Source organism: Echiichthys vipera (genome assembly GCF_963691815.1).
Source record: "Echiichthys vipera genome assembly, chromosome: 4".
Classification (NCBI taxonomy): Eukaryota; Metazoa; Chordata; class Actinopteri; order Perciformes; family Trachinidae; genus Echiichthys; species Echiichthys vipera.
The window spans coordinates 26,457,209-26,482,716 of NC_139829.1; the positions used below are offsets into that span (position 1 = coordinate 26,457,209).

The window sequence follows — 25,508 nt, forward strand, 5'->3', positions numbered from 1 at the left end:
TGCAGGGAATCGCCCATCCTTTATGCAGCGTAAGTCTGGGCCATGCATTCTGGAGTTCAGCCTTTATAGATAGGCTTTTGTATAGTTTTGGCCCCGCATCAAGTGCAGAGGAACAGCTTCAGTATGAATCTAAAGGGGTTAAACACCATTCCCTAAGACCGAAATATCACCTTGTCCTTACATCCTTCAACCCACTGAGAAAATCTGCCACAAACACAACTTGCTCAAGGCATTGATCAAGAGACAGCAGGGGGGAGGGGGGAAATCTTACGTTATACAAATCAAAGTATTGACCATAACCAGATCATTTATTTTGCTTCCGTTGCTCTTGTGCCACCACATTTGCAGGATATTTTTCGTTTGTGGGGTGTAAAGACTTGTGGGCTGCTTGTTGGCCCATCATGCAGTGTCCTGTACTCTTGGAGACGGCGGGGCATGGTGGGCCATGTTCCTGTATGCCAGCTCAGCCGGCCATCAGTCCTTTAGGTTGTCCTCACCGACCCCCTGGGCTGATAGCTCTGTCAGGACGTTGTCCAGGTAGTTGGGGTCGGGGTAGCCGTGGCCGGTCAGATTGGAGCCGAATTCTGTCTTGTGGTGAATTTCATTCCACACCACTGTGTCCGACTCGCCCGTGGTGCTGGACGTGCCGATGGTGAAGATGAGACGTCGGTCCCAGGCCATGATCAGCAGCTTCAGGACCTGGAGAGACAAACGAGAATGGAGAAGGAAGTTATCATCCCTCTGTAACAAGAAGAAAGTAACAATAATATAAGTCCACTTTCATAACATTTGCTCACTCATGCTACTCAGAGAACCAGGGTTATACAGTAAAAGTAACTTAAATATTTAGATATCTTTAAGCATATAAGCACATATTGCACAAAGAGCAGGAAAAAATGTCTGCTAAAGAAAGAAATTCTGTGCAGCAAGGTGCACTGGTTTTAATGCTGTTGTTTCCTCGGACTGGTGTCAGAGCTTACCTTCCTGCCTTTCTCATTGTCAGGGAGGTAGCAGTGCCGAGGGAACCCTCTTGCACTGAACTTCTTCCCGGGGTTGGGGTGCTCATTGGTCTAGTGAAAAGTTTCAGGAGCAAAAAACAAACGTTACAATTCCTTCTTTTCCAATTACGACTCACAGGGCGAGCTTTATTTTTCACAATGCTTACAATCACGTTACTGTGAATATCCAACTATCTCTTTAAATATTAGATTTTAAAAAGTTGCTCTAAAGCAGCGGTGGGGAACCCTGCTCCTGGAGGGCCGCTGCCCTGCATGTTTTAGGTTTCTCTCTAGTCTAACACACCTGATTCTAATGCTATGCTTGTTATCAAGCAGCTGAAGCGTGTCTGGGGTTTAATAATCATTAGACTCAGGTGTGTTAGGGCAGGGAGACACCTAAAACATGCAGGACAGTAGCCCTCCAGGAGCATGGGTTCCCACCCCACCCTTGCTCTAAAGGCTCCAATGTGATGTAGTTACAGTTGCCTTGTCATGATAAATTGGTCACATATTGTTCTTTATTTCGAGTGAGGTTTCAATTGTTATTTTTGTGAGTTGTTCTGCCTTTGATAGCCACACTTATTGGGCAGATTAAAATGTTTTTTTTTGGGCAGCAGTGGCTCAGTCCATAGCTTGGGAACCGAAGCGTCGCCGGTTCAAGTTCTCATACGGACCAAGAGAGGAGGGTGGCCTAGTGGCTGGAGAGGTGCCATTTCACCCTGGGTACTGCGTACTGCAGCCCTCTCGCTCTGACATCTCTCCATTAATGCATGTATATAGGGCATGTTTGCATATTTGAGGCACGCGCGTGTGTGTGTGTGTGTTGAAAAACAGTGAGTGAAAAGTGTATTTCCCCTTGCGGGACTAATAAAGGCATGCTTTCTTTCTTCTTTCTTTTCTTTTTTGCATTGACTGCCTTTCCCCCCTGATTGCAATATTCAAAATGTAAGTAATGTTATGTTGCTGTTGTCCATTAAGTCTACTACAGAGTTGCACATTGGGATGTTTAAAGAGTGGACCGAGGAGCAAGAGGAGAAAAAGAGGCAGGAGACCTACAGAAATGTTCCCTGGCAATAGTGCTGCTGTGCTGCCCTGATCTGTCAGATGACCCCCAGTGTTCTCTGTCCCCGGGGACACTAAGCCTGTTCCTCTGGTGGAAAAAGGTCAGTTTATTGACTCTATTAAAGCTCATCTCAGCAGTCAGGATGAAATACGCAACCTTTTCATCTCACCGACCCAAACCCAGGCTGCAAAAACATGCTCTCCTCTCGACAGCAAATGTGAATTCAAAATGACCTTCATTGTTTCGATTTTTAAAAATCTATTCATTGGTTTAATATAAATACTAAATAATTCATTATTTCCTAAAAAACACCCTGTAAATTAATAGATGGTGGTAAAGATTCTATTGCTGCCCAGAAACACTAGTGTGATCCCTAAGAAAGCTGTTTCGTCACTCAGTGGCTTACGGAGCCAGAGCCCCTCACCTTCCTGCACTGATAACCAACCGTCAAACTAAAGCGGATAAGCAGCAGTTGTAAAAAGGGCTAAAGACTTAGAGAAGAGCGACGGTGGATCAGGGCACAAAAGTAGCATGTTGGATTTAGTGAAATGAGATAGTTCTGACCTGGATCCCAGCAGGAATGTCATACACGATGCGGATGGTCTTGGAGTCTAAGTAGCCAGGCAGGCAGTGGGGGATGACGTGGTACTCCATCTTCCCAGGAGGCTGGGTCCCTGTTTTCTCCCCATAGATGGTTTTGCATGTTGGACACTGAAGACTGCCATCCTGGTTTGAAGAAAAAATAAATCAGTATGGCTTGACATTAATCACACAATACGATGTTATTGTACTGTAGGCCATATTTATTGCTTAATGTCATATTGTTTTAAAGGATCAGTTCACAGGATTTTTTTTTTTACTTCACCTCTAGTCTAGTGATGCAGATAGTTTTTTTTTTTGCTTTTTGAGATATATTTCTGCCTTCACTCCAAAACGAGGGACATGAATTGCTTCAAGGTTGTCATGCTAAAATTCAAACTTTTTATTATTATTACACAGGCAGCTGTTTTTTAGTGAAAAGAAGCAGCTGAAGAGATTTTTTGAAATTTTTATATTACTCACCCATTAAAATTATATTAAGGCTTAAAGTTATGCATAATTGAGAGTTTGGCTGCTTTGACTGATAGACTGTAGGCTTCATTCGACCCCACTTCATTTAGTCTCTTCAGAAACCTAAGGGTGACGTCCCGGAGACTGCGTCCATATTTTATGCAGTCTAAGGTCCAAACTTCTGTGTCTGCTGGATGTGTAAATGGACAACTGTTTGCTAAGCCGTTAGACATATCCAATTTCTATAGTGATATTATGTCATTGCTGCTACAAATGTGGCCAAAAAATCAACTGAATACCGCTTTAAAAAAATCAACAGCAACATGTCTTTCCAGAGACAATGTGCTGGTTTCTTCCTGCTGTACTTTCTACAGAGACAGTAGTCCCAAAGAAAGCTGTTGACAGGGCGTTATTGAGAGTACCTGAAATATTGTTCCTCCAAAGGTACTGTTGGATTTTGTTTTTCCAACAATGCTCTGACAGCCACAACAGGGTGAAGACATCTTGGAGATTGATATTTAAAAAATCTGTACAAATAAAACCAAAACTATCTACATGGCTAAATACCACTAGAGGCAAGGGAGGAAATATGATGCCATCTGTACGATCTGGCCTTTTAATAGTAATTGATAAATTGATTTGATATCATTAGATCGACGATTGTTAAGGTTGCACTGATGGCTGCTCATGAAATCAGCTTGAATTGGCCTCTTCTGCATTAGTATCACATTTGTATTTCATGCAAGTAAAGTGAATGAAAATGAGCAGAATGTGTAATGATTTTGCAAAGTATTCTGCTGTCAAGATTGATATAACTGATCCGATAAGACTGTATAAAATCATCATCTGTGTACGACAATATTGGAGCGTGATCATCTGCCAGTGCCATGCAATCTGGTGAGACACTGAGTTTATCGTTTGAGTCTAGAGTGACATCATAACAGAGTCTGGCTCACAAGCTTTTTACCCACCTTATTGCCATTGTTGTACATGGCCACCAGGCACAGCAGATGGTACATGTGCCCGCACTTGCCAAGTTTGCCCACCAGCTCTGGCTTGAGGCCTTTGTGCTGCAGGACGCCTTCATAGCCGGATGACATGACCAGCCTCTCCATGCAGATGGTACAGTCCTGGAAAAGCCAACCAAAATACTTCAGCTGCCATTCTACGTGACTGCGTTTAAGAGACTTTAACACTTGGTTAGGACAACAAACGGTCACAGAACTTTCAAGTCAAATTTGTGTGTGTATGTGTGTGTCTTTTTCTCACCTCATCTGGCGCCACTTTAATCTTCTCTGTGTATCTTCGCACCACATCCTCTGGGTTTTTGCCTTGTCATGGAGTAAAGCATAAGAGAGATGAGATGACCCTTGGAGAAAAGCCAATCCTGCCACTTAGTTACACCCACATACCACAAGTAATATGAAAAAAGTGCATGACGGACCACTGGATGCCATTTGCTTGTCATTAAAACATAAGAGAATAACAGCTAGATCTTGAAGGATGACAGACGTTTATCATTTTCATCGGTCGCTCTGTCCTGAGCGCCGCTTTTTTCAAAGAGTGCGAATGTGCATGTGAATGTAGTGTATATGTCTGCGATGTTGAAAGGGGAGGTCACCTTCAAACCGGCACATAACAACCCAGCCATCCCCACACTCTCTGATAATCCCTGTGTGCAACCAGACTAGCATGGCTGAGAGCACACCCACAGCTTACACCCCTAATACGCTTACAGGCAACCTCTTTTCCCCCAGAGCCTTTGTTTGTTCATTTGAGGGACAGCCAGCGAAAAGAGAGAGGGAAAGCAGGGGAGGGAGACCGACTGAGCAACAAAAAAAAGGTATATGGGGTAGGGAAGATAGAGGAGGCAGAGAGCTGTGAAGAGAGGGAGGAGAGAAAACACAAAAGGACGAGAAAGACAGACATTTTACGCTATTGCTATGTGATGTCTTCATTAGCCGGATCAAAAGCCTCTCTGACCTTTCTCTGTACAGAAAGCAGAGAAGGATAAGCCCAAATCTCCCTGCATGAGAAAAACACATGTCCATTCCATTGCACTCGCAGTCCTCCAGTATCTCTGAGTTCACACTGTCTGCAGACAGCACATATAGGTTGCACATTTGGCCTCCAGCCTCATTCCTCAATCTATACTGGTGATATATTTTAAAAGGGTACAATTTCCTAATAGTTTCCAAGGAATTTTTCTCGAAAGAAGTATGTCATTAGGATTAAATTAGAGGGGAAAATAGAGACAAAATGCAAGCTGCATATAGCTTCAGGGATGGAAATGTTGGTCTGTTATGCTGTTAAAGACTCACAGAGCCACTGTTGACTCTTGGCCCTCTTTGAGTTGAGGGTCCCATACTGCAAAAAGTGAGATTTCGATGTCTTATAAATGCAGGTTGAGGTGCTTTATAAATACTGTGAAAGTATCAAAACAGAGAAATGCATGCAGCCCGTATTCAGAAATGTTGCCTTTAAATGAGCCGTCAGGACTTCTGTACAGTTGTGATGTCACAACTATACTATATATAGGTAAATATATGCGATATACTGTATATGTGAAAGACCCGGACAACATGACCAATCAGGAGGAGGGGCTAAAACACAGTTTTTAAGACTGAAGGTGAATTCATGACTGCAAAAATAATGTGTTTTTTGAACATCAAAGCATGTAAAAATGTTCTAGAATAAATCAAAAGCACGAGTATGAACCTGAAAATTAGCATGATATATCCTCCGAAGTTGGTGTTCATCAGAAGTTATTGATTCTCCATTTAAACACCCTTAAATATGTATTCACTTTAAATTTATAATTGTAATTAGGGACATTATCCTTTGCAGGAACTTTCCTCTGAATTTACAGTCAAATCAGTTGCTTCCTAGTAAATTATAGGAAACTATGAGACCCATAAAATAAAGTATTGCTGCATCATAGGAGGATTGTAGAGGACAACCACGGTGCAGGGATGGAAGCCCAACAGCCTGATCAATTAGGACAAAGAGTCCCTTGGGAGGCCGGTGGTTTCCACAGCTCGACACAGATCGACCAGCACTTATTCAAGCACAAAGCTGTCCAACTGAACACCGCATCCCCTCTCCTACCAGCTCAGTACAACAAGCCCTTGTTAATTACTTTCCTTACAACTGCCTATGTCAATCTGCATGTAGTGTAACACCTATAAAATTGTTACAGTTTGCACTGCATTTGCTCATAAATCTAAACTAGCATTGTTACATTTTATAGGAGCTTCTTGAAAGGTACAGGAATGTTTTCCTAACTAATCGTCAGTGACCTTGGGCAAGGTTAGATTTACTGTAACAACCTTACAGAGCTCGGAGGCGTTTAAAGAACAATTATGGAGCTATGATCACAATAAAACCACCTCTGGTTTTGTTTGCATGTTGAACGACAGACTTACAGACAGCTGAGACGGAAACATCATGCAAAGCTTGCAGGACAGAGAAAGTCTGCTGACTATTCGTGGTTGGTCTATTCCACTCCTCAGTGCAGTTTGAATGTACTCACTAACACACTATAAAAATGGTAGCGTTAACACTTTCTTCACTTCCTCGTCTCCTCTCATTTCCTCCATCTTACCTCTCCTCAGGTGCTTTTTCTTGGTTTTCCGGCGCATGCCGTTGATCCCTGGCACAGGCTTCATGTCGCTCTTGTTGATGGGTGGTGGGTGCAGTATGGGCTTCGGGGCCCGAGTCAGGCAAACCGGCAGACCTGCAGCGCACATCAGGATACCTGTCATACCTGATGCATAAGGACAGCACACACACATACACACACAAATACACAAAGAAGAGTGGAAAAGGCACTCATTGTAAATGTCTGTCAAGATCAGAAACAGTTTGACCACAAAAAAACACTCTTTTCAGTTGTTTTCTAAGCAGATGGTTAATGAATATTGCCTAACCTGCTAGTGCTGGGTGCACTGGTCCAGATCCAGTCAGGTTCTTTACTGGGAGGGCAGGAACCCTACAAGAGAAAAGAAAAAATAACTCCCTGGACTGGTGTTTTTAAAGTACCTCATGGACACAGGCAGTGCCTTATTCACATCGTCCATCAGGGTCATATTACCACCTCTGGGTGCTTCATGTCGTGCCTACAAACAAAACTTAGATTTTACCACATTCTTTAAATGGCCCTGTGACCTCTACAATGGACAACAGTTGTCCTGATCGTGCACCACTGCCTGCTGTGGCAACAGCTGAAAAAAAGTGAGAAGAGCAGCTCATTCTGCTCTGCATGCCACAAAAAAACACTGAAGTTAAAATGTCACATGTGCTTCACCACAAAGACAGAGGCAATGCAATGGGATGAGACGGATTGACTCATGTACGAAGCACTGCAGCAGAGCCTGATTCAGGATGACATTTGGAGAGGCTAGAGTTCACAGCGAACACAGACGACAGAGACAGTTGACCTGCGCACACTTCCAGATCTGTTGAGCAGAGCGGACAAAAGCACTTGAAGCATGACTATGAGCATACGAGTCAGTGAGTCTCCTTTCAGAGGGCTCAATGAGCCTCAAATCAACCAGCATCGCACAGGAAGGGGCTACAGGGCAGCAGAGCAAGTTTCCTTTCCTCAGGTTAAACCTAAGCATCAGTGTGTCGTGACAAGACAACTAACAAAAACTCAGGTTAAAGCATTAGATGGAAATTATGGGTTCATTAAAAAAGAAATTGCAATCAATATCCTGTTTTATATCACAATACAATTTAGCGTACAGTTTTTGAGCATCCAAAATCTACTATGTGTGGAATTTCTTATGTTACAGTGGTATCCTGCAAATCTTTTGGATACACAGCGTCACACACATTTCTGGCTCAAGTTGAAACATTTACTTTGTGTCACCCTGAGCAGAATCTCAGCTTAAGCTTAAGCGTATTTGCATCTTTGAATTGACTTTGTATGTAATCGCCCACGAGAAGTTTGCTTTGGTGTCAACACACTATTCTGACTAGATCTAGATAAAAGTTGTGTGTAAATGGGCCACTGGAGTACTTATATTACACCTTTCTAGTCTTCTGACCACTTTTACACCCATTCACAAAGACATTGATACACTGATAGCAGAGGATACCTTTCCATCATCTAATCTCATCTTATAATTCAAACCACATCCACACACCCATGCGCCCCATATATACAGTGCCTAAAGAAAGTCATGATACCCTTTTGAAATAGTCACTTTTTTGTTTTACAGCCTAAAATGATAATGCATTAAAACATATTTTCCAGCAGGATTTACACATTTTGCCTTACAACACTCAAGTGATTTCCATTCAAAATTTCTGAAAATTAATAAAAAAATGAAAAACTAGAATAGCAGGGTTGGAAAAGTGATGAGTCCCTTTAGAATAACCGTTATAAACATTCTCAGGTATAACCAATCACCTTCCAGATTACACACCAAGTTAATTGGTCTCCACCTGACATCAATTGTGGTGTTTTTGATTTTACTTTAGAATAAAATCAGCTGTTCTTGAGGATTCCACACCTAGTAGTGCATGATAACAGAAATAATAATTCATCATGGTTGGAAAGATGCTTTCAAAGGCTTCAACTGTCCCTCTGAGTACCGTTCAGAGTATTGTCCAGAAGTGGAAGGCACATGGCTCCACCCAGACCTTGCCTAGATTGGGCCACCCATCCAAACTGGATGATCGAGCCAGGAAAAGATGGATCAGGGAAGCTACTAAGACGCTCATGGTGGTCTTAAAGTAGTTACAAGTCTTAATGGAAGAGATTGGTCTCTCTGTGCATGGGAACACAATTTCACAAGTTCTACATGTATGACATGGTGGCAAGAAAGAAGCCTCTTCTGAAAAAATGCCACACGGAGTCTTGTAAAAAAAACCATATTGAAGATTCTGATGCCATGTGGCAAAAGGTTATATGGTCGGATGAGACCAACATTTAACTTTTTGTGCTGAACTCCAAGCGCTATGTTTGGCAGAAACCAAACACAGCACACCACCCCAAACACACCATCCCTACAGTGAAGCATGGTGGTGGCAGCATTATGTTGTGGGCTTGTTTCTCTTCAGCAGGGACTGGTTACTTGGTCAGGATTAAAGGGAAAATGGATGCTGCCAAGTACACCCAAATTCTTGAGGAAAACCTGCAGCCCTCTGTTAGACACTTGCATGTGGTTCACCTTGCAGCATGACAACGACCCAAAACACACCGCCATAAAAACAACACAGTGTCCGAGCCAGAGCCCTGACCTGAATCCTACAGAACATCTGTGGATGGACTTGAAGAGTGCAGTCCATCGCTGCTCACCACAGAATTTGACTGAACTGGAACAGTTCTGCAGGAAGAATGGGGAATTATTTCCCAATCTAGATGCACAAAGCTGGTAGAGACGTTTTCAAACAGACCGATGGCTGTAATTAAAGCAAAAGGTGCCTCCACAAAGTATTAAATCTGGGGACTCATCATTTTGAAAAAAAATTAAAAATTCACTTAAATGCTGCAAGGCAAAATGTGTAAATCACGCTGGAAAAACATGTATTTTAATGTATTATCATTTCAGGCTGTAAAACAAAAAAAGTGATTATTTCAAAAGGGTATCATGACTTTCTACAGGCACTGTTCATACCTCTAAATCTCTCTAGTCTTTGACCATGAAGCAACTGAGATCTTTGGCCCCGCAACTCTTAGGCATTTCACAGATCCGCATCAAGAGACTGCTTTGATATTAGTGAGAGCCTCTGTTCCTTTGCCAGGGGATGCCCTTCAATAAGCTGAGTGCAATAACGAAAAAGGACAATAGGCATGGCTGAGGCTGATGTGTGCGCATCTCTAGTCGGGACTCACTGCACATTGTGTCTCACACCACTGGATCAAAGACCAGGATCAGCTAGTGTGCCAGACTGATGTTAGTCAATATAAATGAAAGCAGAGTGATGTGCAATTGTGATGAACATCTTCTGTCCGAGAGTGGGAACCAGGGGTGTGAAACCGAGAGAGGTTTGATTTTAGGTGTCGGATTTAATTTTAAGCAAAGACCACAGCGAGTGATTTTGCACCTTCAACCGCAGCTAAGGAATTAACGGGTGAACTCAACTGCTGCAGTCGCTGCATGTAACAAAAACAAAGCAGTCAATAGTTCTCAGCACTCAGCTGCCCATCACTCAGTGACAGTACCAGTGTCAATATCAGCTATTCTGTTTTCACTGCTGAGGGACATTTTTAAGGCAAACATATAATATCAAAAGTAGAAAGTGATTGGCTAAGGTCGAATTTGATACTCACTAAAACCAAATTAGGTGCTTCTGTATTGCTCCCTCATTTAAACATGCACTTAGGCCCAAATCAAATCAAAACACGTCGTGAACTAGACGCTTCCCTTTATGAGCGCATGTATAATTTATCTTATTCAGTGAGAGCGCTGTGATCAAACAAATCATTTTCATTAGGATAAAAAATGGGACAGCACACCATGAGAGCACTAAGACCATCTCATTGTGGGCTGTCTGCACACTTTGCAATAAACTAAACACTCCTATACACATACAATACAGAGGATATGTAAGGATTCATAACATAACGTAACTTTAATTAGGAATGCCTTTCATCTTTATTGCTTTCCAATTCTAGCAAAGATATCAGCTGGAGAGTGTATTGCATAATAAGTATGCAATGTTGATGAAACAGCTGTGTGATTGCACAGCTGTTTCAGCAGCTACTGATGATCTCTATCTGCTAAACTGAAAGTAACAAGCTATCACACTTATCTACTTTGTTTACGGTCTAGTTTACAGAGATAGGGAGATCCACATCTTGCAAGAAGTTTCCCATTGCACTGTATTGTGTAATTGAGTAAACATTTAGCAAATTAGTTTATGATCACAATCGATCAATCTTCAATACAGTATTATGTTCATTTTGTTAATTATGGCCCCATTTAAAGTAGAATGGACGATAAAGTAGGGTATATGTTAGGGCGTGGCTACCTTGTGACCTACAGGTTGGTGTGCTAACGACAGGATAGAGGCTTAGTAATACATATCCACACTACTGTGTAGGCCGTCATTAAAATAACCGTGAACTTGTTTTTGGGTGTGGTCCGTGTTTTCATCATGAAAGCTAACTGTAACATTTTGGTGACCTAAAAATGTCTTGTTCAGTGTTCGGTTGCACCTTGCTAACCATGCTTACTAGCTAATGCTAAGGTTGGCTGGTAAGTTAAGGCAGACTCTTCAGATTTTTATCCGGATCTATGTCACTGCAGCACGGGCAGTATATGCAAATGAACAGTGCCAGCAGCTGGTGCTCCATGCTCATCCGTCGGAAAAAGTCCACCAGATGATGCACATTGGTGTTTAGTGTTTAGCTGCCTGGAGCAGCGTCATCGAATTGACACTGGCTTAGTTCTCCTACTCAGCTCCACCCTCTCGTCCAAATACGCTCACACCCACTTTCACAAATTCAAGATGGTGAAACTCGAGCGTTCAAAATGGTAGTCCATAAACCAAAGGCTGATGTGGGTTTGTGGACTATGTCCTCTTCTTGTATACTGTCTATGGCACTGCTAAGCTCTTTTCTCTTATCTTGTTTTTTTTAGAAATGTGCACTTCTGGAGGCACTGACCTTGTCTGTTCTGGCTGCGCCTGGAGCGCTAGGGCTTAAGACACATGCCATCTCTTCACACTCTGCTGACAATCCCTAATGCTGGATGATTTCAAGGGTTTAACCCTGGCTATAACATGCCCCCCCCCCCTTGCTCCTTATTCCTTCCCCTCTCTTACGTAACATTTGTATAAAAACACCATCATCTCCATTGGGAGTGCATCAAAATCCATAGCCATTACTAATCTCTCATTTCTATGCTCAAAAGTCAATGCAGAGAGTATCCAACGAGCTGGGACAAAAGGCTGCTTTGGCTTATGCTCACATCTTACAAGAAATTATACTCCATCGCCGGTGTAAACAAGAGCAGATGTTTGGCCTTTCCACGTTCTGACAAGGCACGTTCAGCGAACCAGAATAATCCTGGTCACCACTGAATTTCTTTCACCCTGCCAACTTTAGTTTTTCTCCTCCTCCTGACCTGTGTTCACTTCTTTGTTCCGTTCTGTCCATCGAGCCTGGCTACACTCAAACCTTTGATAGAGGACAGTAGTGTGCCGCTGAGGAATTTCCATTTCCTATGGCGGTACTCTTCACGTTCAGTGCTTCAATCTGACCTAAAACCGATGCAATTACGTGATAAATTGAGCACCTACAGTGGGTACGGAAAGTATTCAGACCCCCTTAAATTTTTTACTCTTTGTTAAATTGCAGCCATGTGCTAAAATCATTTAAGTTCATTTTTTTCCTCATTAATGTACACACAGCACCCCATATTGACAGAAAAACACAGAATTGTAGACATTTTTACAGATTTATTAAAAAAGAAAAACTGAAATATCACATGGACATAAGTATTCAGACCCTTTGCTCAGTATTGAGTGGAAGCACCCTTTTGAGCTAATACAGCCGTGAGTCTTCTTGGGAATGATGCAACTAGTTTTTCACACCTGGATTTGGGGATCCTCTGCCATTCCTCCTTGCAGATCCTCTCCAGTTCTGTCAGGTTGGATGGTGAACGTTGGTGGACAGCCATTTTGAGGTCTCTCCAGAGATGCTCAATTGGGTTCAAGTCAGGGCTCTGGCTGGGCCATTCAAGAACAGTCACAGAGTTGTTCCGAAGCCACTCCTTCGTTATTTTAGCTGTGTGCTTAGGGTCATTGTCTTGTTGGAAGGTGAACCGTCGGCCCAGTCTGAGGTCCATAGCACTCTGGAAAAGGTTTTCGTCCAGGATATCTCTGTACTTGGCCGCATTCATCTTTCCTTCAATTGCAACCAGTCGTCCTGTCCCTGCAGCTGCAAAACACCCCCACAGCATGATGCTCCCACCACCACACTTGACTGTAGGGATGGTGTTGGGCAGGTGATGAGCGGTGCCTGGTTTTCTCCACACATACCGCTTAGAATTAAGGCCAAAAAGTTCTATCTTTGTCTCATCAGACCAGAGAATCTTATTTATCATAGTCTGGGAGTCCTTCATGTGTTTTTTGGCAAATTCTATGCTGGCTTTCATGTGTCTTACTCTGAGGAGAGGCTTCCGTCGGGCCACTCTGCCATAAAGCCCTGACTGGTGGAGGGCTGCAGTGATGGTTGACTTTCTTGAACTTTCTCCCATCTCCTCACTGCATCTCTGGAGTTCAGCCACTGTGATCTTTGGGTTCTTCTTTACCTCTCTCACCAAGGCTCTTCTCCCCCGATTGCTCAGTTTGGTTGGACGGCCAGCTCTTGGAAGAGTTCTTGTCATCCCATACGTCTTCCATTTAAGGATTATGGAGGCCACTGTGCTCTTGGGAACTTTAAGTGCAGCAGAAATTTTTTTGTATCCATGGCCAGATCTGTGCCTTGCCACAATTCTGTCTCTGAGCTCTTCAGGCAGTTCCTTCGACCTCATGATTCTCATCTGCTCTGACATGCACTGTGAGCTGTAAGGTCTTATATAGACAGGTGTGTGGCTTCAATATCAAGTCCAATCATTAGAATTAAACACAGCTGGACTCCAATGAAGGTGTAGAACCATCTCATGGATGATCAGAAGAAATGGACAGTACCTGAGGTAAATATACAAGTGTCACAGCAAAGGGTCTGAATACTTATGTCCATGTGATATTTCAGTTTTTCTTTTTTAATAAATCTGTAAAAATGTCTACAATTCTGTGTTTTTCTGTCAATATGGGGTGCTGTGTGTACATTAAAAGGAAAAAAAATGAACTTAAATGATTTTAGCACATGGCTGCAATTTAACAAAGAGTAAAAAATTTAAGGGGGTCTGAATACTTTCCGTACCCACTGTATATACCTAACCCTTTAACACCACATTAATTATGGCCCCTGTCAGTTCATGACACAGGGGTCACTGTCCCTCTTCTGTCTCCTGCTCGGTATCATCCTTCCTTTCCTGGGGGAATCTCCAGCTTGCCTTGAGGACTTAATCTGACTGAGAGCAATATGATTCCCCAAATAGAGAGACCACATTAGGTCTAGTTAGGAAAGTGCTGACGGAGGAGTAATATCTCCTCATCTGTTTATTATGCACCATAAAGATGGTGAGCGGGGGGTTAGAGGGAGAGAACTCCATGAGTGCCTAATTGCATATTGATGTGTGAGTAGCAGTAAGGGGCCCCCTGCTACACTGAAGGGGTGGGGGTGGGGGGGGTGTTACAACATGGGTAATGCACTTTACAGTGCACCTGAAATGCCCTGAGAATAGGCAATAATGACAACAACAATTTCCAAATTGCATCAGTTTGGTCCTGATGAGCTCTCATGATTTATTCATTATTTTCAATATTAATTTTGATCTTGTGGTGAGCGCCAGAGCGGTGCAGCAGCCCACTGAGGGATAATGATCTCTGCACTCGGCACACAGCCCTCCAGCCAACACTCAGATGAGCAGTCTTAACACAAGCAGAGGGAAGCTCAAACAGTAAACACAGCCAATGGCAGCGTGGGCATACACACACACACACACACACACACACACACACACACACACACACACACACACACACACACACACACACACACACACACACACACACACACACACACACACACACACACACACACACACACACACACACACACACACACACACACACACACACACACACACACACACACACACACACACACACACACACACACACACACACATACACATACACTCCTTTTGTCTGAAAATGCATTGCATGTCGTAACTCAATTTAATACCAATGCGCATGTGAAAGTGCATAAGAGGAAGTGGTTTGGCTGACAAAAAAAAGACATGAGAAAAATCCCCAGAGATCTTTTGACGTTCTGCCTGTGTTCATTCCACCTCAACATTTGTGTCTGTATCTACCTGACAGACTGATATTATCACTTCTCACAGCTCAGATCACATCTCTCAACATTTCTAATGAAAATAATGTTAAAGTGCAGTCCTACTTATTTAACAGTACAGTCCATAATAAGCAAGTGTAAGTATGACACATGCAACAGCGTGAATAGTCGTTAATACATGACCTTGTTTCACAGGTCTTCAGCTTAACAGGTAGCATGTAAAGGCAGATGGTGGTATAGTGTGCTGTGTCAACCCAGAAATGAGATTAACTGATGTGTTTACAAAAACCAGCAGATGGTGCCACTTCTAATATTTGTGCACGCGAGACAGATGCATGAAGCTAGACAACAAACAAACGCCCCCACCACCTTTCATAGCCCACCACCAGTGGCTTCTTCAGACAATATAAAGATCATAATTTTAACACCAGACTTCATCTTCAATGATGTACACACAGGTCAAACATACTGTGCTGTGTTAGCTTGTGCACATAAGAAATAAATCATACGCAAGAGTATTTTTTGAAATGTAAATGTTCATGGCAAAAATACAGTATGGTTGTTTGTGTATGTAAAGCAGCAACAGGAACTCATGTAAACAAGCCAAATATCTTCCTCGCACCCGGCACCAGCTATATTGGGGTGTGGGTGTGTGAAAAACAGATCTGCTTGTTTTTTACCTTCCGTGTGGGTTCCTCTGTTATCCGTCTGTAGCTCGGTTGTGGTAACGCGCACGTTCACATTTCAGTTTCTGTGTGTGTGTTTGGATATGTGTGTGTTGCTCTCATGTCCTTCTGTGTGTATGTTAACCACACTCATCCTGTATGTCGAGCCACTCGCCTGGGAACCGACACACTCCACCTCACCCCATCGCTTCCCCTCTCTCTCTCCCTCACGCTCTCTGTGTCTCTGCAAAAAACGTTTGTGCTGCGAGGGGGAAAAGTCCCATTCCATCCACAACTCCGCGCTCAGCTGTGTGTGCTTTCACCGAATTCTTAAACTACAAATGAAACGACCCTGAATAGGTCACCCCACGCTGGTTTTCTCTATCATGTGTACCTTTGCACATCATCCTTTCCCACCTGCTCGCTGTATAAAACAAGGTCATGGCCTGCATGAGCAAAAACCATATACATTTCCTTTCAGCGACACAGAATTAGGCCACAGCAAGTGAAAGCATGTGCCCGGGTGAAGGACGATATTATTCAAACATGCAGTAAGTGTGTCTCTCCCCATGAGCGGCGAGGACAAAATGGAATCAAATTAGATCAGGAGAGGGTTTATTTTAGTAAAAGAAAGCAGAATAGGGGACTGACGTATCGGTTACAACACCAGACACACTTCTTTTCCTCGGCTCCTTTCGCTGAATCGCTCTGAGGTCAGAGCGCTCAGCTGAAGCTCCCATTTTTCCTTGATCCGTTATTCATTCTTCCCCAGTGGAGCGCTGCCTCCATGGCAAATAGGTTTCCACAGCTACACCAGTGCCCGCTTCACATGCCTGCCCGTGCATACACATACACACACCATAAAACAAAGATGTGGTTACACGCACACACACATGCACACACACACATCCAGATATTCCACGTTTGTTCCCATGACACAACAAACGTACAGTAGAGTGATAGTAACAAATAAGTTCAAAGCAGAGGCAAAAGAATGATTCAGAAGAGCTGCAGTATTTCACGCCTGTTGGGGCCAACGTAAGCTCATTATGGAGCAGTTACCATGGCAGACACACATATGAAAGAGAAGGGTTCTTCCTCTGTAAAATCAGCTGGACCCAAGGCTTTTTCTGCACATCAATTGATCAGAGAGAATAGTCATACATCAGCAGAAAGAAAAAGACATAAATGACAGAGTGCAATTATACCCCAGACACATGCAGGCTGAAGCTTTGTAAAGCAGACAAGCAGAAACGGAGATTGTCTCTTTGCATTTTATATCCTCCTATTGCCTCAGCTGAACTGTAAATTCAACCGAATCTGAGCATTATGCTCCGGCTAGAACAAGTAACGGGCTACTGCAGACTCCGGAAAATACACATTAGAAAATAAGGGGATGAATGATTGTGTTAGAAAACATCATTACCCTGGTGGGATGGCTCCTCTGGCAGTGCCCATGGAAATGCGCTGAGTGCCCGGCCGGTTCAGGTTGTTCTGTCCGTTGATCGTGAGAGCGTGGTGGCCATGAGCGGATGACAGAGACGGCATCACGGGGGAACAAGGGAAGTTGGCAGACGACAGTGGCAACTGCACCTGTTCGGCTTTGGCTTGCACACCTCCCATACTTATGTTAATGTTGTTGGGGCCGGAGGAGGCGGATGTTGGAGACCAGAGGGAGGTTCCTGCAAAGGTGTTGCTCTGCCGCACTACAGCAAGGGTTCCTGTAGCGCCTGAGTTGCCTGCTGTCCCTCCGTATAGCTTACGCCGCTGGGAGGCCAGAATAGCATTAGAGGCGGCTCTCGTGCTGTTGACCAGGATGCACTGCTGGCAGGAGCACGGCTGTCCGGAGCTGGCACCAACGGGCCACGACTGCGACTTAGGGATAGAACCCATGATGAGCGGGTAGGCCAAGTCCATGCGTCTTCGCAGGCGTCGCTTGCGCTGGCTCTGCCTGTTGGTCTGACACATGCTATTGAAGTCAATGAGGTAGCAGAAGCCCAGAGAGGTCAGGTCAAGCCAGGGGTGCTGCTTCTCGTAGGCGTTCTGGATGGTCACACAGATCTCCATGTCATACGGCGTCCAGGAGCCGTTGTCGTTCTCCCACTCCCACACTACGCCTTTCCCTGGGGCAGACGATGGCTCGTAGAAGTTCCTCTGCACTGGTCTCATGGTGCCTAAAAGCAATGGAGAGAGGAGAGAGGGAACATGAGAACAATCACAAAAATATTTGTTGCGGTCAGCTACTATGCACGTCTATGTGAGCAGGAGACTGAATAAAGTTCTGAGAAGAAAAGACCACTAATAAGACAAAATGTCATTGCATTTTTTAAGTGCAGATTGTATGTTATGCATCTTTGATACGCATTATGGCGTATTCACATCCACAGTGTTTCGCACTATTTGTGCAGTGCGATTATATACAAAGTCAACGCAACGTCAATGCCAGCGCGTCATTCTCGTATCCAGCATTACAACCCAAGCGATCAAACTACAACAACTAACATTAAGCTAGTTTACGCAGCTGGTGTGACCATACCATTACAGATTGAAGTTGATCAGCTGATTTGTCCACAGAAAATGGTTCTAATTTTAAAGTCGCTTGAATGTTTATTATATGTGTCAAAAAAAGTTACTCCTTCAATTTAGCAGGTCACTTCCATAAAGCTGGGGGACTTGCAAGAGACAGGTTAAAAAAAGTGATGGACTTTTCGTCTCAAATGTGGATCGAGCTCCAAAAACTTTGAATTCCTACATTTGAATGCTCCCCTCCCTGGCCTGAATTTTTCAAACCCCACACCTCCAGTTTGTGTTTCTGTGAAAAAGGATCTCAAGCCTAAGCTGAGATAGTAAACTGAACTTCATGTGTAAAATCAACCCCTTTAATACATTTTAATTCACTGATTTGACCATTGGTAGAAATTAGATGATTCTAAGTTGATACTAAAAAAAATACTAAATATTTCCTGGGAACAGCTTTAAAAATGCCACTTGTTTTCCACTATTTCATGGCATCAAAACTCAACTCAACTTAACCTGTGCTGAGATTATGCCATTTTATTTGTGAGTTAATTAAATTAATCAATTATTGTGTTAATGACAGCTAGGAAAAAAAACATTAACACGCATATATCAGGTCACACTGGTTTGAGGCAAGATTTGGTTTTAATGCTGCTTTGTTTCCTTTATTCAGTTGCTACTTGATTTCTCATCAAGTGAGCCAACAAGTGTTGAGACAGCAACTTGACCATCTGATGGAGATGAGGTGTAACACTTCTCTACCTGCCTGAGGGAATGTGGCTGCAAACTGTAGCAATAAGTCAGTGGCTCAAGATACAAACAAATTGTAACAGGCTGGGGTGCACACATAGTGAAATCCTTCCTGTCAAAAAGCTCTGACTGTGTACTGAACTGCATGCATGGCCTTTCAGGAGCACAGACCCACAATCCCCTGCTGTCTCAGTCTGTAGTCCACCGTTCTGTGCGGTGACAGGAAGGAGGACACAAAGCTGGTAGCTTTGTACCTCTATCTCTCTGCTGATGGCCACTCAGCTCCCACCTCCATTATAACACAATTACTGTGGTCACATGGGAAATCAGGACACCCTAGCCTATCCATCTCACTGCTGCACGTCCGCAAAGGGCACTCCGACAAAGACCGTAACCCCCTCCTTCCCCCACCTAATTTAACGGGTAAATGCACACTCCTCTGCCAGGGAGGACCCGGGTGATAATGGAGGGAGAGGGATGTGTGCAGAGGATGGATGGATGTGGGAATGAGGGGTTGGTGGGCAGCGGTAACCCCTCATCCGGCAGCCTGGTACTGGCTCTGAAGAACAAAATGCATCAGCAGAATCAGGAAGTCTGACCTTGAATCTCTGCTGCAGACTGCTTCTAAAGGACTTGGCTTGATGGCTAATTTCATTTGGAGCCGCTGAGAATCACACACACACACACTCACACTCACAGATGACTGCTCAGTGAGCCAGCTGCCCTGCCTGTGTCTCTCACGTCTTCACTCAGTCAGTCATGCGCAACTTTTTCTGCCAGTTGCGTCCGTGCCTGCTCACAGGCGAGCCGCACATCTGAACTCTTTATCACTGCAGCTCCTGAGGATGCATTAGGTTCAACACTTTCAGCATGACTGCATGTTTCTGGCCACGATCGATAGTGGCACAGCTCTACACAGTCTCGCTCAGTGGTTAGTTTAACACGAGCTTCAGAAATGTTGGTGGATATGTGTTATTCCCAGGCATCAATTTAAACATCTCAGCTTTGGTGAGTAGAGATAACAGCATCTCTCTCTTTGAAAGCTGATTAGTACTGGTAATTGTTCACGAGAGCTCCAATAAAGCCTGATGCATGAAATGTGCTAAGCTGAAAGATTTTCTAAAAACAGTTCAGTGTGCTCAGAGGGATGGCTGTTTGGCACTCAGGTTTCTACACTGTAACTAAAGCGAGGCGAAGACTCACACTCACAGGCATAAGCCCAATGTGTGACTCTCATGTATTACCATTACATTTAAGTCACAATGCTTGGCCCAAGTATTCCAAAACAGGCGATTTTTGAAAAGCCTAGAAGGGCGTTCAACAGGACTTAATGATGTTCTGAAAATATTTTGAGAACCCTCCAACTATCTGGCAAAAAAACCCAAAAACATCTGTTGCATATTGAAAACGATTTTAACCAGTTTCTCAAGCTTTCCAATGATAGTTGAGTATTTATTTAAATTATAAATTATATTAGCAAATATTTGCATTACTGTGCTGGGAGTGTACATGTTGCTGACCTTGAGAAGAAAAGAGCAAAGGCCACAACAACACAAGAGTCCTGGGGCCTCATGATGGAAGTTCTACTCAAAACACAAAGCCTGAAACTCTGCAAACTTCCACCCATTCTGCTGTAATTAACTGCTGTATATATACCTACCTCTGCCAAAAAGGCAGGCCTGAGTTGTTGATGTTTTCCCTGTGACCCTTTACGCATTTCCTAGCAGGAAACTAAGCGTGAGTGGCCACTTCCTGTCTGACCCTGTGTGCCTCTGGCAGCCATCTTTCCTCCCCTCCCCTCACTTCCCTCCTCCTCTCTCCCACGATGTCCTCCAGCTGTCTTTGCCCGACATCAGCATGGTTCTCCTTGGGTGAGCTGTAGCTGTGTGATGTATAGCCACATCAGGCGTCGCAGTGGGAGTCTAACCCCACTGTCACACAGGGCCAGGTGCATTCAGGGTGAGCTTGGCTGCCCTCTCACATCTTACTTGGTGGTGGTGGTGGTGGTGTGTGTGTGTGTGTGTGTGTCTGTGTGGGGGGGGGACTTCCTGCAGTCTGTTCGCCATATGAGGCTGTGCCAGTCTCTTTCCTTGATAGTTTGTTTTCCTCTGGAAGTGAAACTTGTCTGCACAACTCTTTTAAATGGAAGGACATGCATCATTACATTGTGACATCCTTGACTGCCCTCAGAGGCTTGCTGGAGGGAAAGACAGTAGATGGGCCAACTGATGCTCTGTAGTTCCCTTTGGTAGATGCTTTCACCAGAACTGTTAATCAATGCAAGTCATGCACATATTGTATTTTTTTTTTAAGATATACAGTGTGGCTTGAATATGTCATTTAACTTCAAAGAAGCATGTATATTAGTATAATTATTATTATTATTATATTATTATCAAATAAGTGTAAATTAAATAACGAAATCATGGCAGTGACACTGAGGCACCAAATCCACTTCTCACTAGTTAGAACTCATCCAGGGAATAAAACGGCTTCGCTCCACACAGTGGCCAGTAAATCTATCTAGAGTTGTCGTTGATGTTATTGATGAGTGTGTTCCTCTCACTTTTATCGTTTAACACAATATTGGTCGGCCGCGATAATGGTCCTCACGTGTCATAGAACGACTGTATTGAATTTTGCGCTATTCGGTCTATACCTTCAGTGTTTCCCCTATATTCAGCCTATGGCAATGCAATCCCCGGACTCCACAAACGAAGCAACTGTCTGTGGTTGGTTTAAGCATGTAGGCCATAAATCCATGTTGATCAGTGATAGTTGATGGATCTGACTGATCTCAGCATGCCCTCCTGTAGAATAGCGCTTACTGTCTATACATTGTGGCTGCTTCGTGGGCACTTACGGGTATTGGAACACATTTGACAAAAGTCCATAGATATTTATATCTATGTTCTTTACTCTCCATCTTTTTGTTTTAGTTGTCGTTGTTTTTCTTAAAGCAATATTATCATTAGGGGAATTTCAATATCGCCCAACCCTAGATGGAACAACCCTTAATGGAAAGTGTCGTGCACCTGATGTGTTACCAGAGGTAATACCTGAACAGCTGCTGCAAAATGCATGAGGTTCAGGCTTTGCTGTCACGGAAACACTAAGGAAAGGTTTTGTTGTCATGGAAGCCGTCCCTGGGGCTGGGAGTTGTGAGAATACCGTATGTGAACGTTCCTACTATTCCTTTCCCTGAGCACAGCGGCATCAGAGTCAACTCCTCCTCCGCTCGCTCAACTCATCTGCTGCTGACGCCAGCTTTTCCCTCGCTCTCCACTGTCTCTCCTGGCTCCTCACCAACGCTGTCTCGCTGAGCCATTCTTCACATTTTCCACCCTGTCACTCACTGGACCCCATCCTGCTCTCACACAACTCTCAACACAGGGAGCAGAGATCTGCGTCACTGAATTAGGGCCCACATCACTTTGTAGTTAATGTTCTTCCTCATGCTGTTGCTGCTGTGGGAGGAATGGCAGAAGTGCCCTGATCAAGCTCTATAATATAGCCTTATAACTGGCAAGCCTCATCAGTTTCCCTGGGGCCGCTCTGAGCCTATTAAAACATAGTGCTGCATTTTTCCTTTTAACTAAAGAAGGAGAGAGGCCAATAACAGGTCCAGAATCATACGGCTCAATGCTGTCTGGGAGGTATTTCAAGGTAGCTAATCTATGGTCTCTGCTGGCAAACAGGCAGACCTCTGACACAGAGGAGATGCTTCATATACAGAATAGAAAAAACTCTTACGGAAAACAATACTGGTGTCTGTCTGAGGAGTGGAGAAAACCACTTTAAGTTGCTGTCAACACATTACTGTCCGTGATTTTTTCCATTTAATCAATTAAACATTTGATTTTTAAACTGTCCAAAAATAGTGAAATAGAAACTGCAAGTGTGAGTCCAAGGGTACATCTTCAGATTGGTTTTTTTTGTCCACTAACAGGCCCAAACCCCAAAACTATTCAAATCAGCAGCAAATCCTCATATTTCAGAAGCTTGAACCTAATTATTATTAAAATATCTTGCATTGTAGATTAATAAATGACTTAAATGACTTTTCAAATCTATTCATACTAAGTATGACGTAAATTAGAGTATGTAGTTGTAACGGTTTAAATGCATCACACGTAGGCAGGCAGACATGACAGTAGTGTGTTCCAACTGCACAGTTTGTGGATTTTGTGTTCATGAATGCCCAGCTGTATACCAGATTAGCAATCATTTCTGAGTAAGCGATGTGAGCTTACTAGACATACCATACTACCACCCAACCACCCCAAAATGCATTACATCTCTTTAGACAATTGCAATGGCGGACAGAATAACCAAAATAATTAACCCACTGGGTGAAATAATTACAAATGATGGCGAGTAACATGAATTAAGAGGAAAAACACAGGAGCACACATGCGCTACTGTAGAGATAATATTAAACACAAACAGAATAACAGAATAATACTGGACAGTATTAAAGTGAGTAGAAGATGTGATGTTGATTTACACTTGTGACAAACAATTTTCATTCAACAGCAGCTCAAACTGGTAACGTTTGGATTGGTACGATCACGTTATACAGAGAAGATGTATTTGTGTTTACTTCAGTGTGAACAGCCTGTTGGTAATGGCACACCTTATCATACATTTAGTAAGCAGTATGCAGAAACCTTAATACAGATGGAAAAAAACACAACCATGGACATGTATCCGGTAGGGGTAAAGAAAGATGCTACTGAGCTGCATTATGGGAAATGCGGGACACTGCAGGATTTAAGAGCCTGACCAATAAAAGGCAGTATTTTTTTCTGAATCTATCTCTTATAGAATAGTGCCCCAACTTTGTGGATAGTGTGATAGTAAAATCACTTTAGCACTACTCTGTGGAGTATTTTGTATTTCTGCCATTATTTGTTTGTTGGTTTGGTGGTATACTTTTCATTTTCTCACAATTCTCACCAATCACAAGGTGAGATTCATCACAGCAGAGACAGGAACACCAATTTCTACTTGAGTTGTAGCCACCGACGTGCAGCCACAGCTTGCTGCTGATGTGAAACACAACTCCCTTTTCCCTTTGGCTTTTTGTTATTTGAACAAGGCACAGTAGACCACAGGATTATTCTCACCCTATTCTCACTTTTACTTTACCAGAAAACCTTTTGTATTGTTTGATACATTGTCGCTGATCACGCTCGAGCGACATAAAGCAGAGAGTCCTTGTAATTCTGGGAAACAGAAAATACTGCTTCTAAATACAGCAAATTCAAAATGGATATGTCACTTTATGTGGACAGCAACTAAAGGTCACAACCTAATACCATATTATAAATTACTTTTGAGAAAAAAATGAATATGCGATATACGCGACTTAATAAAAAATCAACCCATTATTTGTCCGCCACGTATCTGTGTAATATGACGGCAACTCGGCAAGTCGTGCACCCCAATTTTTGCAGATTTTCTGAATTGTTGCGCTGACTTGCAGGGGCGTTAGTGAAAACTGATTTTCCCGATTATTCTGACACCCCATGAATGCAGCATTACTTGGTAATGACAACACTGAATTTCTACTGTTTATCTCACAACTGTCGCAATGACAGATAAAATAGATGTTTTCATGACAACCTTTTTCCATGTGTAAGTACAAACCGTTGGCACTGTTTTGGCAAATAATCAGCCTTTAAACTTATCTAAAATTAATCTGTTTCTTTCTTTCTTTCTCACTGGTAACTGAAACAAGACGCTCCTTTCTTAGTATTACAAAGCCGCATTGGCTGTGCCTCCTCCCCAGCTCCTTAATACACATTAATAGAGGCTTCCATATAAGCCAAAATAAAACATGATCCGGCGAACAAGTTTCACATGTTTAAATCCGCGCAAGTTGTTCTTCGTTTCATTTAACAGTTAATCAACTTTTGTTCAAACAAAAGACCTACAAAGCTGTGAGATGCTTTAGCACAGCATCAGCATAGGCACAGACCATGAATTATCATCATACAGCCTTCATAATATCCTATATATGAATAGTGAACACATGATGAATATGCTAATAAATTCTAAAGTATGGGGGAAAATAAAATAGTTGAAGCGCGTTTGATGTTTTCACATAAACCCCAGAGCACGGCTTGAAAAAAAGGACTTTCATCTCCCAAAAAGGCCTTCACAAACAATACACCCGAGCTGGCTATTGGAGATGATGAAGAGACAGAATACTGCATAGCAGTTAAAAATGCATCATCTGGCTCAAAAAGATCTGATACTACAGCATATGAATATGTTAAGAAGTGAACTTTTCATATTAACGCTTGTACCACTGATGCTTAAGATGTAAAAACTCCCCTGAACAAAAGGCGTTGTCATACCTGTATATCAAAGTCTGAGGGATCTGTAAGAGCATTATCTACTCATTACCAAATACCCAGAGATCAGAGACCATAATAATGAGGATGACAGTCTGGCATTAAGCTGATTTAACAGCATTATACGTTACAATATCACGGCTCCCCCTGCTCCTCTCTCACAAAATCACACATTAAAGCTCA

General features: G+C 43.1%; 1 protein-coding gene across 1 annotated transcript in view; it reads right to left on the reverse strand.

Annotated features, from left to right (window-relative positions):
- Positions 1-474: 474 nt before the first annotated feature.
- Positions 475-25,508, reverse strand: part of dtx1 (deltex 1, E3 ubiquitin ligase) — a gene marked incomplete at its 3' end in the record, with an annotated part of 43,772 nt that continues 18,738 nt past the window's right edge. Inside the window, exons 3-10 of the mRNA XM_083913192.1 lie at positions 17,123-17,870; positions 7,041-7,102; positions 6,716-6,877; positions 4,381-4,442; positions 4,083-4,241; positions 2,626-2,787; positions 981-1,070; positions 475-699 (exon numbers count right to left, since the gene is read on the reverse strand). Of these exons, the coding sequence (XP_083769318.1) occupies positions 475-699; positions 981-1,070; positions 2,626-2,787; positions 4,083-4,241; positions 4,381-4,442; positions 6,716-6,877; positions 7,041-7,102; positions 17,123-17,870 (1,670 nt within the window). The remainder of the gene's footprint in view (positions 700-980; positions 1,071-2,625; positions 2,788-4,082; positions 4,242-4,380; positions 4,443-6,715; positions 6,878-7,040; positions 7,103-17,122; positions 17,871-25,508) is intronic.